Below are 13,046 nucleotides of genomic sequence, written 5' to 3' on the forward strand. Positions count from 1 at the left end.
CTTGTAGTTTAATCCGGTTGGGTCGCTGCAACTGTGACTGGCTGCGTGAACAATAGCCGCACGTCACGTGGTTAAGGGTTAGTCGGACTTTCACACCTGAGTCTTTTCTTCTTCTGTAAAAGTCTGCATTATGGACCACATGAATAACTTCACGGTTTAGATTTAAGTGCAGACAGCTGAATACACAAATACACACAAACATGGCTCAAACTTCCTGTTTCTAACTTAATTCTTCGTGTGTGGGTATCAGATGAAATCAGTCACTGTAGTTTTCCATTTTCATTAGAAAAATAGGTTTGGTGCAGCAGGCCTCCTCCTCTCACCAGCAAAGCCCTTTCACGGAGTTTTACTGGTGGCCTGAGAAGTTCGCTTATTATGAACATCTCGCCTTTTACACATTATTGACTTTACAGTGAAATCAGAACTTATTTGAAGGAGTAGGAGGTGGAAAAAAGCTTAAAGAGTGCACCCAGCGTGGACTAACCCACCCATCGTGATTAGTTATTTGTTCGTTTTTAAGTTTATGTCGTGTGTATGTGGGGGGGGGGGGAGAAAGGGAGAGAGATTTGGTGTATTGTTTTAATGTCGTCGCTCTCTTGTGTATGGTATTTTAAATATATCGTATCTGTGTATCATAGCTTGTTTACACAAACTGACAGCGTTATGAAGTGTTCACATTTTCTTTGGGGCCTGACTTCCAAACAGGCATTATTCAGGCCAAAACAGGCATTTTTCGGGCCACCAACAGTCCGGTAGCGGTGAAGGACCCGGATATATAAGCCCTGGGCGCGCTCGTGCTCAGCCTTTGGGTCCTGGATGTGGAGGGAGGAGGAGCTGATGTACTAGGCTTTAGCGTTTACACAGATTAACCTCTGAGTTGATAATGGGGGGGTTTATTCGGAGAGCTCTGTGGTCAGAGTCAGGCTGCAGAGCGCGAGGGACGAGCGGCACGTGACCCGCGGGTCAGGTGCCCAGCACGTGGCCAGGAGCCTGGCCTCGTTGCGGTCCTGTTCGTTTCTGTGCAGAAAAAGTGGCGTTAGGGTAGTGAATCTGGCGTTAGGGCAGTGAATCTGCAGAGCCTACCTCCGGAGACGCTGTTAGGGGAGGAGTGTGAGTATTACATCAAAGGTTGTTTTCGGTGTCGATTTAAATTTAAATTACTAGTAGGAATGAGTAATCTATTATTAATCAGATACTTTACCGTAGTTTTAGCCTATGCTGGAGTAAAGCGCTATAATCGGGCAGTATTAAAATGCTAAATTGTCCAGCTAACAGCTCATGTCCGCATCGACACGTGGTGCAAAGCAGGTGAAATGTGCGTTTTTTCCATCTAAATTGTAATCAGTGCAAGTGTGTAGCAGTTAGCTGGGGTAAGGTAATACCGTTTTACAAAGCAAGCAAATTAGAGCCGTACAAAGTAATTCTGCTGGTGAGATGCGGTTACCTGCCCTAGCACAGTGAAGCTGGTATATTTAAAAATGTACTAAAGCCCAGGAAATAAATATTGTAGGGCTCTCGCTGTGAAGTAGATCTTTCTGAAGATGGACTTTGGCTCTAAAGGGAACATTTACCATTTAAAAACTAAACTGACTGTAAATTGCATCCTCTGTTTTCCAGAAAGCTGCAAACAGCAGAACCGTGTGGAGTCTGCAGCTGCGAGCTGACGGTGAGTGTTAGAAAGTTCCTCTAATGTGATGGAGAAAGTAGTATGCTGATATGATGATTCATAAGACTAGAGTCTCTGAATACACAATGAAGCTCTTTCACAGTGCACTGAACAGCATTTTACTTCTTAACATGTGAATGCTACAATCAGAGCTAGTTCTAAAACCCTCCTTTGTACTCTGCAGGCACCTCAGCATGGTTTTATCTGCTGGACATGGCTCTTCTGGGTAAGCCTGGACTCTAAATGTTGTTCTGTGCCTTAATGTGGGATGATGATTGCATAGACTAGAGTCTCTGAGAAGCATGAAGATGTTTTCACAGTGCACTGACCACACAACCCACAGCAGCCCATTTACTGCACAGTACAGACATGAAATCATGGCTGGGCTTTCTTCAAATCTCTCCAAAGAGAACACACTTAAAGCTTGTGTTTCATTGCTTTGAGTAAAGGTAGTCATACTCCAGTATGCACTTGATTAACCGTCTCCGAACTTGTAAAACATAAAAACACATTTATACATTTTCATACTTCAGATGTTTGAAACAAGAGTCCCAGTCCTCTGGGAGAAGTTGTGCAGTCATGTAACACGTCTGAAGTGTTTGCAGTAAATGGGTAAAGCATCCATATACATGGTTTCCCTGAATGTGTTCACTGGTGTAAGTTAGGTGCTAATGGAGCGTTCTTTTTGTCCTGTAGCTCGTCTGCACACGGCTGGTCTCCATGTCTGTAAGTAAGAAACGTGTTCATCACCTCTGTGACCATACTTCATCATGAACAGATTATACTAAACTATCAGTTTAAGCCTGTGTATTCAAATGATCCAAGCTTGTTGAAATGGAGCTGCTGTTTCCTGAGTCTGGTCGATGATGATTCAGTTATTCGGTTCTACTGATGTTAACTGAAGTCTACTCGCAGCGCACTGAGACACTCAGACTGCAGCGTTTCCTGCATATATGGATGAGAAAGAGCTTGTGATTCCATCACTGTTATCTTGGCAGGCATGACTGTAGCAGCCCCAGCTGGATGACCTTCATGAGCAGAAAGCAGGTTGGTGTGAGTAGGTGGATTATTCAAATGATCATTGCTGCAGTATCAGATACAGTGTGTGTGCTGTAAGAGATGTACTACACTCTGTAACAATGAGTTCCCCCCCACCCCCTTAAATGTCTCAACACATTTTTGTCCTTTGCAGGTGTGTAACTGCAGAGGTGGCACTCCCAACACTGAAGATCCTCGTCTGTCATCTGATGGAAGCATCAAGCTGGAGCAGTGCACATCTTCCATTGCTTTAAGCAACGTGTCTTCATCTGTGTGAATGTTGAACTTGTTTTGTTTTTAAACCACTGTATTTAAGGACAATAAAGGTTGACCACATACGACCAATGGCTGTTTTCTTCAGTGGGATGATCACAGTAAACTCAGAGCAGTGTGCTTTGAAAGCTCAGTGGGTGACAGTTTGCCATAAGTTCTCCTGCACTGATCAGATGGTTGTAACTGTATAATCCCCAAGCAGCTTTTGGGTTTACGGTCTCTTACACATCAGTGCAGCATCATTCTACTTGTATGAATGTGTGAAACCTTACTGATGGGTGACTGAAGGCTGTATTAAAGTGCTGCACATGGCTAAACTGAATTAAATGTTAGTGATGTGGCAAAATTATCCAACATCATTAAACGATCTCATTAAAGGAAAAAAAGGCCGAGCTGAAAGCAGCTTGGTATTTCTACACTGAACTGATATAAAATCTGCCTCCGTGAAACTGACGTGCAAAGCTAAATTTACACATTGGCAGCATCACTGTAGAGGGTGAGGCTCACGTGAGGCTGACCCGCGGACGGTAACCATGGTTTTATTTTGAAGGCTGAACGCGACCCGGTAGTTCGTCGCCTTTGTTCTCGTAATGAGCGGGGAAACTGTTCAGTCGACCTTTTTGTGCTTGCTAGCAGTGCTATTAGTGGTACCTGCCGTCCCTTAGCTTTAAGTGGACTCGGACCTTTCTCTCCACAGAGGACATTTGAGCCACGACGTCCTGAAGCAGAGCAACTAGTCTGTTTATCGAGTTATCTCATGCTAACGAGTAGCGCTAGCTGGGTTCTGACAACTAACACAGCTAGCAGCTAACAGCGGCGAAGGTGAGCTTTTAGCTACTGACTTTTATCACCGACAGGTTTATTCACACTGAAAAATCATATGTGAGGTAAACTTTAGCTCGCTCAGTGGTAAGCTGTAGGGCAGCTGACCGCTGTGTGTTAGCAAAGCTGCGTGATGTTGACGTGGAGCTGGACACCGGACTGCACGCGTAAACCAACCTTTCTACGTGTTTGAGGAGTTAAATGCGTTTCGAGAGACTGAGAAAAGTTTTAGTTTTTTTGTTAGGACGGGCTGGCCAAAGAATAAGCTAACTGCTGGCTAACACTGAGCTGAAGCTTTCGTCAACTTTCCCAGCTCCTCTGTGCTAAGGTGTCGCTGAAACACTGAAAGCAGCCTCGCAGGTTGTCAGCTGAAACCCAACATGTAGACTGTTCTTCTGGACTAAATGGTGGCGTCTCGTTAAGAGCAGAGCCTGTAAGTAATGTAGGGTGGGGGCGAGTGTAACCTTTTGTCTGCTGAACTGCTCGAACACACCCACAGGTGCGGCGATGACCCGAGGACGTCACGTTGCCCACGCCTGAGGCCTCCTGAACAAGTATTTCAACTTCATAACTGCACCGACGTGCATGCTTTTCTCTGAAGCTCGGGGAGCCCACAGGACGTGAGAACTGACGATTTTAACCGAGCTCTACGCGAGCAGACATGACAGCTGTGGTGGGCAAAGCGTGGGGGTGGGTCCGCTCATGGGGCAGCAGCGGTACCAGGTCAAAGGACACTAACGTTTTGACAGCTGACCGCCAAAAGCTGCGTGGCAGTGGTGGTTGGGGCATCACGGCTTGGATCTGGGGCTCATGGGGACGCCAGCATGAACTAAGCAGTCCAGTAGAGGAGTACTGGGAGGCGCAGGAGAAGCTTCAGCCCATTAAAACTGAAGCTCTGGCGGCAGGGAAGCCAGAGACTGAGACTGTGCTGGTTCCCAGGTGGTGGGATAGATATCTTCCAACTTCTTATCTGTGGCCAAGGAAAACTGAGCTAAGTGGACTACGACACCGGAAACACGACGGTGGGACTGGAGATCCACGGGAGCGAGATACTGATGGAGACTTTTCTGATTATGGAACCCCCCCTCCGTCCCCCACCCCTTCTCCCTCTCAGCTGACTTCCCCTTTTCGACTGTTCGCACACAGCTGGAACGTGGAGATTGTACCAGAGCACTACGAGATCTGCTTTAACTTCCTACGCCACTTGTTCGACCTGTTTGTTGTTGGCTTCCTGTGGACTGTGTCACCTCCCGCCAAGCTTATCCTGGAGGTGCTGGGTGTCCAGGGAGCGCTGAGACTGTGGTTTCATGGTATGGCGATGTTTATTGTCGCCACAGTTGGAATGGCAGGATTACTCTGGTTGATCCAGGAGTATCTCCTGCAGTTTGCCCTGATCTATGGCGTCATTCAGGCGTTGGTGATCTCTGTCAGTGTTCGACAGAGTGAGATGCTAGGTGATGAGGAAGAGAATGACCAGACAGGAAAGGACACTGATGACACGAGAGACACTAAGGAACACAAAGACAAGCCTGTGTCTGTCACAGACAAGGTAAAGACCAATTAAAGGTGAGTCCCTTTATTCTTGTTATATTTGTCAAAGTTATCAGATTTAATTTTATTCTGTAACATTGTGTTGATTTTTGTCCAAGCTTCAGAATGATACAGCTGTTTACTGTGTAGGGGCTAGCAGTTGTTACACAGTTACACACTACGAGTCTGTAAGTTGATCAACTACTGTAAGAAGAAGAGAAAAATGCTCATCCAACACAAACACAGCAGGGACGTCCTGGATCTATTTGAACCTTGTTACCAAGTGAAACACAAAAACATTCTCTGAGTGAAACCAGCTCGGAGCTCAGACCTGCTCTGGGAGGAACCACTTATTTCCCTGTCAAGATTGAGTTATTGTGTGTTGTGAGTAAGACCCACTGTCAGCTGTCTGCTAGGCTTCACACACACAAACTTCACTGAGTGTGAGCTCTGCAGCTAAGTTAACACAGCCGTGGTTATTTGTATGGAGTTTATCTTCTGCAAACACCTGGAGGATCAAACTACATTCACTCTGTCAGCTCAAGCAAAACAGAAAGAGGGCGCCAACTTGTTTACTTTCACTGTTAGTTGAAATAACTAAAATATGTTGGTGTAAGAAAAGCTGCTGTTGGCTGTGCAACAAAGACTCGACACGTTCAAGTTTCTCTCCCCAATGTGACGGAGTACACGGCCCCGTTAAGAATAAAAATATATGTATTATTCAAAATGTGGAGATTAAAGTTGTTGTTGTCACAAGGCAGAATAGCATTTCGAGATTAATCTCAAGCTTCTGACTTTATTCTCAGTGTGGCCCTAATATTCCCTCATAGTCTAACTGTGAAGCACCGACTAGCTGAGATAGTGCTGGGAAACGAACTTTAACAAACATTAGATGATGTCAGCTGCGCATTTTGTTACACACTTATTACCAGCTTAAAAAAAAACTTCATATCCAGCATTGAGGCTCTTTATGTTTATTTTAGGGGGCAAACGTGGCTCAAGAGTTGGCAGCTCGTCTTGTAATCAGAAGGTTGTCGGTTCGAGCCCCGGCGTGGACAGTCTCGGTCGTTGTGTCCTTGGGCGAGACACTTCACCCGTTGCCTACTGGTGGTGGTCAGAGGGCCCGGTGGCACCAGTGTCCGGCAGCCTCGCCTCTGTCAGTGCGCCCCAGGGTGGCTGTGGCTACAATGTAGCTGCCATCACCAGTGTGTGAATGGGTGGATGACTGGTTGTAGTGTAAAGTGCTTTGGGGTCCTTAGGGACGAGTAAAGCGCTGTACAAATACAGACCATTTACCGTTTTATGCTGCACTGAGGGGTTTCTGTCTTCTACTCTGAGATCAACATTGGGCTACTGCACATGCTCACATCCAAGCATTTCAATCCACGTCAGGAAAGCTGACGGAGTTTATAATGAGTGAATATGATGAATAACTCGAGACTGAAGTTCGGTTTATTTAATAATTTGGTTATGTCCTCATGTTGGGAGCTGTCTTCAGGATGATTGTTGATTAAATGATTGAACTGGGATTAGTGGATGTTCTACTTCCTGAGTGTATCTGCTCTGTGCTGTGTGACCAGCCAAAACAAACCACAGAGCTGCAGCAGTAATCAGGAGACGTACAACAAGCTGAAGTGGCTTTTCTAAAAGAAGCCCATGCTACCTCCACAGGCTAGCCCTGAAAACATACACGTGCAAATGCTTTAGAGGAGCAGTTATTACTGAGAGTTCATTCAGCGAGGAAGAGGTTGCATAACAGCAACTATGGTTTGCATCCAAAGGGAAAAACAACAACTTGCTTTTCAGTTTATTAAAAAATTAATATTAGTTCAAGAACATGAGATGAAATCGATTTTCTTTGATCAGAAAAGACCAAGATGGACTTTCTGATGTTAACAATGAATGTGTCGTCTCCATAGCTGAAGTACTCAGATGACAGATATAAATGACACCAGTGACCAAAGTAATCTGACAAAAGCTCTCCCAGGAATACTCCAGCGTGATGATCCAAAGCACACTGACAAAATCACCGTTTCTAAAGGAGGAGAACCTCAAATTCATCACTACACATTTGGATCATGTTAAAGCAACACAAAGCCCTGCGTTAAAGAGCACGCAGACATGGTTGTTGCAGAGACTGATTCATGTAGAAAAGGTTTACATTCCACACAAGAACAAATACCCGTCTAGAGCTGTGTTTCTGTCTCTTGTATGGCATTCAGTGAGTAATTGACTTGTTCATGGACACTGAATTACCCTCAAAGGGCAGATGTGCGAGCTGCTGCTGAGAGTGACTCTGAAGGCCTGCGTCAGTGAAGCCTCACTGGTTTTATAACTGATTCCATTTGATTCCATTTTGACACAGTCAGACATATTAAAGTTCTGCTCATCGGTACATATTTATGTATAAAAGCAAAGACTTGATCAGAGGTGTGAGCATCACAGCAGATGCCTTTCTGTCAAAGTAACAGGATGAAACACAGTCGGGTGAACGATCCACGCTGTGTGTTTACTGTGTGTCGAGTGCGTTTACCTGCTCTCATTTCCTGTTTTAGCTGTTTGCTGGTTGTTTAAATACTTTAATGAGCGTCAAGCTGAGATTCTGTCGTTTGTAATTAAACACATTTATATTTAAAAATTGATTCAGGATTAAATGAATCAATTTCACTTTATTCAAACTAAAACCATTAAACCCAGCCCTACCTGCAGCCTATTGGTGATTTAACTACATGTTTTTATGTGAACCAAACGTGTGTCCCTCTGTATTTAATGTGCCTTATGTATTATATCTTTATTTCAGACATATACAGAAAAAAACAATATATACACAAGTACACATACTTGCATTTACAAAAACGAATATATATGTAAATACACACATGTATGTGCTCAGATAAAACAAAAAAATAAAATAAAACAGTCTAAATGACAATTATTAAGTCTGAGATGGAGTAGGAAGAAGTATAACCCCATATATACCCCGTGCTCAACACTATTGAATCCCACTATTCACCTAATTGCCATCATCACTTACACAATAAACAAGGAGAACATGTGTAAACAGCTACAGTGATATAATGTTATGTTGTTCTGTGTGAGACATACGTTTAAACATTTGCTATTGAGACCATGTACTCTCCTCCCCCCCCCCCCCCCCCCCCCCCCCCCCCCCCCCCCCCCCCAGTAGGAAGGCCTCCAAAGGGAGGAATAAACTCCAACAAAGGAGGAACATCATCAGCTCCTGTTTGCTGTGACAGGGGAAAGTACTGAACACATGCTGTTTCACAAAGCAGGTTTAGCAAACTTTCATGTTGACATGTTTGGCTCAGGCCCCGTCTTGAATGAAGCAAAGTAAAAACATGCACTATAAGAAGCATTTTAAATCTTACTTTGGGGAAAAGACGTCTAACTTTGTGTCTTCATCAGAGTTGACTGTACTTCTCAACATGGAGTTTTTATGTCCCACTGACAGAGCAGTAAAAGTAGCAGTGTTCTCCTCATTCATGTAGATCGGAGCTTCAAATTAAATTCCCAAATAACTCCCGGAGGCAAACATGCAACCGTGATAAGCACTTTGGTTTAACTTTCACCTCTGAGATGGAAACATGTAGAAGAGCTGAACAGGACAATGGTGAGACTGTCTCAGAGCTGGCAGCTCCTCCAGATGTGCCTCTGCTGGTGAAAATCAGGTCTTTTGTTTTTAATGGAAGCCACGCCAGGCTGCACATGAGGAAAGTATGAGGTTAGACACTGGAACAACAAAGAGAAGCTCTTAACTTTTCAAAATAAAAGACTATGCTTCCTAAACACTGCTGGCTTGATTTTGTTTTTAAAAAGGCAATAATCAGCACAGGGCATCTGACTGCCAGCATAACGGTGTCTTCAGGGTCCACAGAGCCAGTGTTGGAAAGAAAAGAAGCAAGCTATGAAGAAATCTCTGTCACTGTCCTGCATTTGTAGGCTGAAAACACGTGTTGTGTATCAGACTGATGATTTTAGACTTCATTATTTCTAAAGACGTGACCTGAGAGCTCAGAAAGGAAGCTGTTTAACCAAACTGTCAGCAGGTTGGTTTCAGAGGCAGTTTCTTTAGGTTCTGTTTTTGGGACACAAATCTCACGTGTTTTCTTCACAGTCAACAGGATTTCATTAAACCTGCGCTCTTGATCAGAGTTTAGTTTTAAAACAGAGGCAACAACCACGTGTTACAGTTAACTCTTAGCTAACTGTTGAGCTACACCAGGCAGCATGCACACGTGCAGGGATCGCTGTGGTCTCCTGATCGTCTGTTTATTTGGTGTGTGTCTTCCACAGGTGGAGAGAATTTGCTGGCACCACCAGTAGTCCAGCTGTACCACGCCTCCTGCAGCCCTCTGACATCACAGCGGTGGGACTGACAGCGTGTGGACTGCAGCGTAACTTAAGATTGTATTGCACATTAATTTCATATTCAGAGAAATGATACTTGTGGCACTTTACGTCCAGCACTACAGATCTGTGTTCAGTTGATCTCACTGTTGCTGTTGTAATCGACACCAGAAGAGCTCATTAATGTTCAGAGAAAGCTTTAGTGAAACAGGAAACACCAGCAGGTACCGTTTCTATTTTCTTCTTGTTTGTGGCACTACTGTTCCCACGAGACAGTCACTTGATCTGAGACCAGCTGATGTGTTGTTGGTGAGAACTTGGAACAACAGATCTTAGAGAGGACAGATGCAGCATTTATGACGAGAGCCTCGCTGAGACACTTTAGGTGAAGCAGAAATATCTTTGGGTCTCTTAAACGAGGAGCAGAAGTCTTACTGAACAGCACCACCTGTTTGCTCCTGCATCCACTGGCCAGTTTCAGTGTGCCTCCTAATGTTTAGCTCTTCTGACCGTGTTCATTGTGTGGGGGGCAAATTTAGATCTGCCGTATGGCCCCGCTCAGTTTGAACTCAACTGAAGCTCGGCCACGTACATTTGCTTGACTTTAACCGTTGTTCCCTGTTCAACAGTCTACACTGCAAACCTGACAGGCTGCTGGGAAACCAGGAAGTTATTCCTGCACCATCCATGTCAGCAGAGTTCAGTATCGGTCTTCTGCATCGTTTATAGCAGGAGTGTGGACGTCCTGCAGGTTTTAGATGTCCTTGATCCAACACAGCTGATTTAAATGACCCCAACATGTCCTGAAGGTCTCCAGAGGCTGGTAATGAACTGTTGACCCAGGGTGAGATCTAAACCCTGCAGGACACCAGCTCTCAAGGCCTGGAGGTCCCACCCCTGGATTAGTCTGTGATGGTACTGACCTGTGAGTTTGAGTTTGTGTCCAGGACACAGTACCGGCTCACTCAGTGGAACAGGGAGCTAATGTGAATGTTTGTGTAGCTGCAGGAGATCTGAGCTAGCAGCTGGTGAGCTATAGCTACTCCAGACACGCACACTACAGCATGGACTGTATTAAAGCCAAGAGTCGTCTGCAATTTAAATTTCTTTTTAGACAAAGAGCAAAAGATCAGCGTGGAGATGGTTGCTGCTCGTTTATAAGTGAGCAGATGTTGGGTGACAGCAGGTCTGAGCTGTAGAAGCTTCTGAAACCTCGGCGTTTGCAGCCGATTCAAACTATGAACTCGTTGAAGGAGCATCGTTGTTGCTTCCTGTGAGGTTATGTGAGATTCTGGGCACGATACCAGCAGCTGACTTTCTTCTGTGTACACTTAGATTCTGCTTTTGTTGTTTCCTGTGCCATGATATATACTCACAGCGTAGTCGCACTTTCCCTCCACAGACATGTCACGGAGGGCTTTTCCATTTACACTACTCTCTTATATATTACTGTGTTTAAGTCTGTGCCGCTGAACCATTTATTCAATAACACTGATGGACTTCAGCTCAGCCTGTGCGACGATGAAGCCTTTGGGCAAAGTTAACTGAAGTATTTGTGTCTTATTTGTGCATGACGTATAACAAAACTACAGACTATTGATGAACATATGGCGTAAACCCTCACTGACACTGCACCTCACAGCACAACAGAGTCTGCTGGTAGTTTAAGGTAGATCTGCTGCTCTCCTCGTCTTACTGTAACATAGAGTCCTCAGAGGAGGCAGCTTTAAAGGGCATCATTGGATCCTTTCATGCTATGTTTGTCCATCACAATTCAAATAATGATATTTTTTCCTTAATCTTACGATCTTAATCTTGCTTTTTTCCAGTTTTTGGCCACATAATGAAACATTTAAGTGTTTGAAAATGTTTGATTTTTATAATATTGTTCAAGTAAACAGGTTACACCAACTCTTCACAAGTCTGTGTGTATACTTCTTTGTTATTGTGTTAATCACCTGCCTGATCCCTTGTATCAACCTGGAAGAAACAAAGCAGGGAAAGATTTCTCGCTGCCATCCTTCTCAGCTGAAATCTTCAAACTCCGGTGGTTGATTGTGTGGATTGTGCTGGAACGAGCCAGAGTGCAGTACCACACTGAAGCCACCACGCTAAACCTGGTTGTTTTAAATGATTGATGCATTTGTTGTTTAACTTCCATTTGTTTCCATTCATGCTGGGAAATGTACTTGCACAGAGCTGATGACCTTTTTCAATTGCCAGAATTAATTAAGTGGTCAGTGCGTTCTTCAGATCAGATGTAACGCTGATGGTTCTCTGACAAGTGACCTAAAAGCATCTCAGGCTGCGTGAACCTCTGTACCTGTAATTTCAACAGATGATCGATACCTGCCACATCACGCTGTAAAGTCACCAGGAGCCGTCATTAAATCTGCATTAAAAAGACTTTTGGGTAGCTTTAAACTATAACTAAGGTATTTTTTTACTGTGGGATGTTGATGATGTAATAGTCTGTAGGTAAAGTTAGCTGTGTTTAGTAGATCATGAAGAATGAAAAACATCAGTTTTAAATCTCAGCTTGATTCTGACAAACTAAGGCAGGGCTCACATGAAGGAGCAATCTTTATTTGTCCTATTTCCTGCAAAACACGTCTTTATCTGGTTAGTATCACACACACACGTGAGTTTGGTTTTTTTTACACACTTTTACGAGTCCCATTTCTGTCTCTAGGCTCTAGACCTGGGAAAGGTACTCCCCTGGACTGTGATTGGTCAAAATACATAAATACTGCAGCGAGAGGGCCATTCAGAAACCTTTAACATTTCAAATGTTAGTGCACACATCTCACCCTTCAAATGGAACAAATCATGGAGTCGTGAACAAAGACTTGACAGTGAAAGTTTGGCGTTTACACCGACCACTAGGTGGCACTGGTGTCACTTGAGCGTTCACAATCATTGGGCCTCTAAAGGCTAAAGAAAGAAAGCCAGGAAACAGCTGCTGGATTCTACTGGAAAGAAATAAAGACAGCAACAGAACAGTGAAGCAATGTAGGAGGTCACAGTACTGGAAGTGCAAAGTTGCAAATAACTTTAAGCTGTAATGTTTTTGTCAGTTGATGTTGGACACGTCTCCACCAACAGGAAACTCGAATCAGCTGTCAGCACAAACTACTGGCCAACCTTTAAACCTTAAGCCAAGGTGAGGCTGAGGGAGTGACTGAGAAGCATGACAACCGTTTGTTTTCACAGTGGAAGCTACAGTTTGGGTGTTTTTATCTTTGTCAGGTCTGTGGGGTCTGTTGTGGTTTGGTGCTGTACAAATGAAAGTGGATTTTACACACAGATCTGTCCTTTAGTCCACTGGGGAGACCTGATGGGACATGAC

The 13,046-nt window shown here is 44.3% G+C and overlaps 1 protein-coding gene and 1 non-coding gene across 4 annotated transcripts; both read left to right on the forward strand.

Moving 5' to 3' along the window:
* The first annotated feature begins 579 nt into the window (after positions 1-579).
* Positions 580-12,616, forward strand: c22h6orf47 (chromosome 22 C6orf47 homolog). 3 transcript variants are annotated; one of them, XM_085149653.1, is made up of 7 exons: positions 585-1,110; positions 1,618-1,666; positions 1,851-1,892; positions 2,363-2,392; positions 2,665-2,713; positions 2,859-5,365; positions 9,644-12,616. In XM_085149653.1, exon 6 carries the CDS (start codon positions 4,461-4,463, stop codon positions 5,361-5,363), a length of 903 nt encoding a protein of 300 aa, XP_085005779.1. In that variant the 5' UTR covers positions 585-1,110; positions 1,618-1,666; positions 1,851-1,892; positions 2,363-2,392; positions 2,665-2,713; positions 2,859-4,460; the 3' UTR covers positions 5,364-5,365; positions 9,644-12,616. The 3 variants fall into 3 exon arrangements, with proteins under 3 accessions (XP_085005780.1, XP_085005778.1, XP_085005779.1); XM_085149654.1 differs by lacking the exon at positions 9,644-12,616 and adding an exon at positions 5,480-6,026 and having other exon boundaries at positions 580-1,666; XM_085149652.1 differs by having other exon boundaries at positions 581-1,666.
* LOC146493928 (small nucleolar RNA SNORD52) lies at positions 1,931-1,997 on the forward strand. The gene has a single exon (XR_014872154.1). It is a non-coding gene; the product is annotated as a small nucleolar RNA SNORD52 (small nucleolar RNA).
* Positions 12,617-13,046: the final 430 nt, after the last annotated feature.

Source organism: Neolamprologus multifasciatus, chromosome 22, assembly GCF_963576455.1.
Source record: "Neolamprologus multifasciatus chromosome 22, fNeoMul1.2, whole genome shotgun sequence".
Classification (NCBI taxonomy): Eukaryota; Metazoa; Chordata; class Actinopteri; order Cichliformes; family Cichlidae; genus Neolamprologus; species Neolamprologus multifasciatus.

Excerpts from the sequence above, each read along its gene's own strand:
- c22h6orf47 (XM_085149654.1), top strand. The coding sequence starts at position 4,461 with ATGACAGCTGTGGTGGGCAAAGCGTGGGGGTGGGTCCGCTCATGGGGC.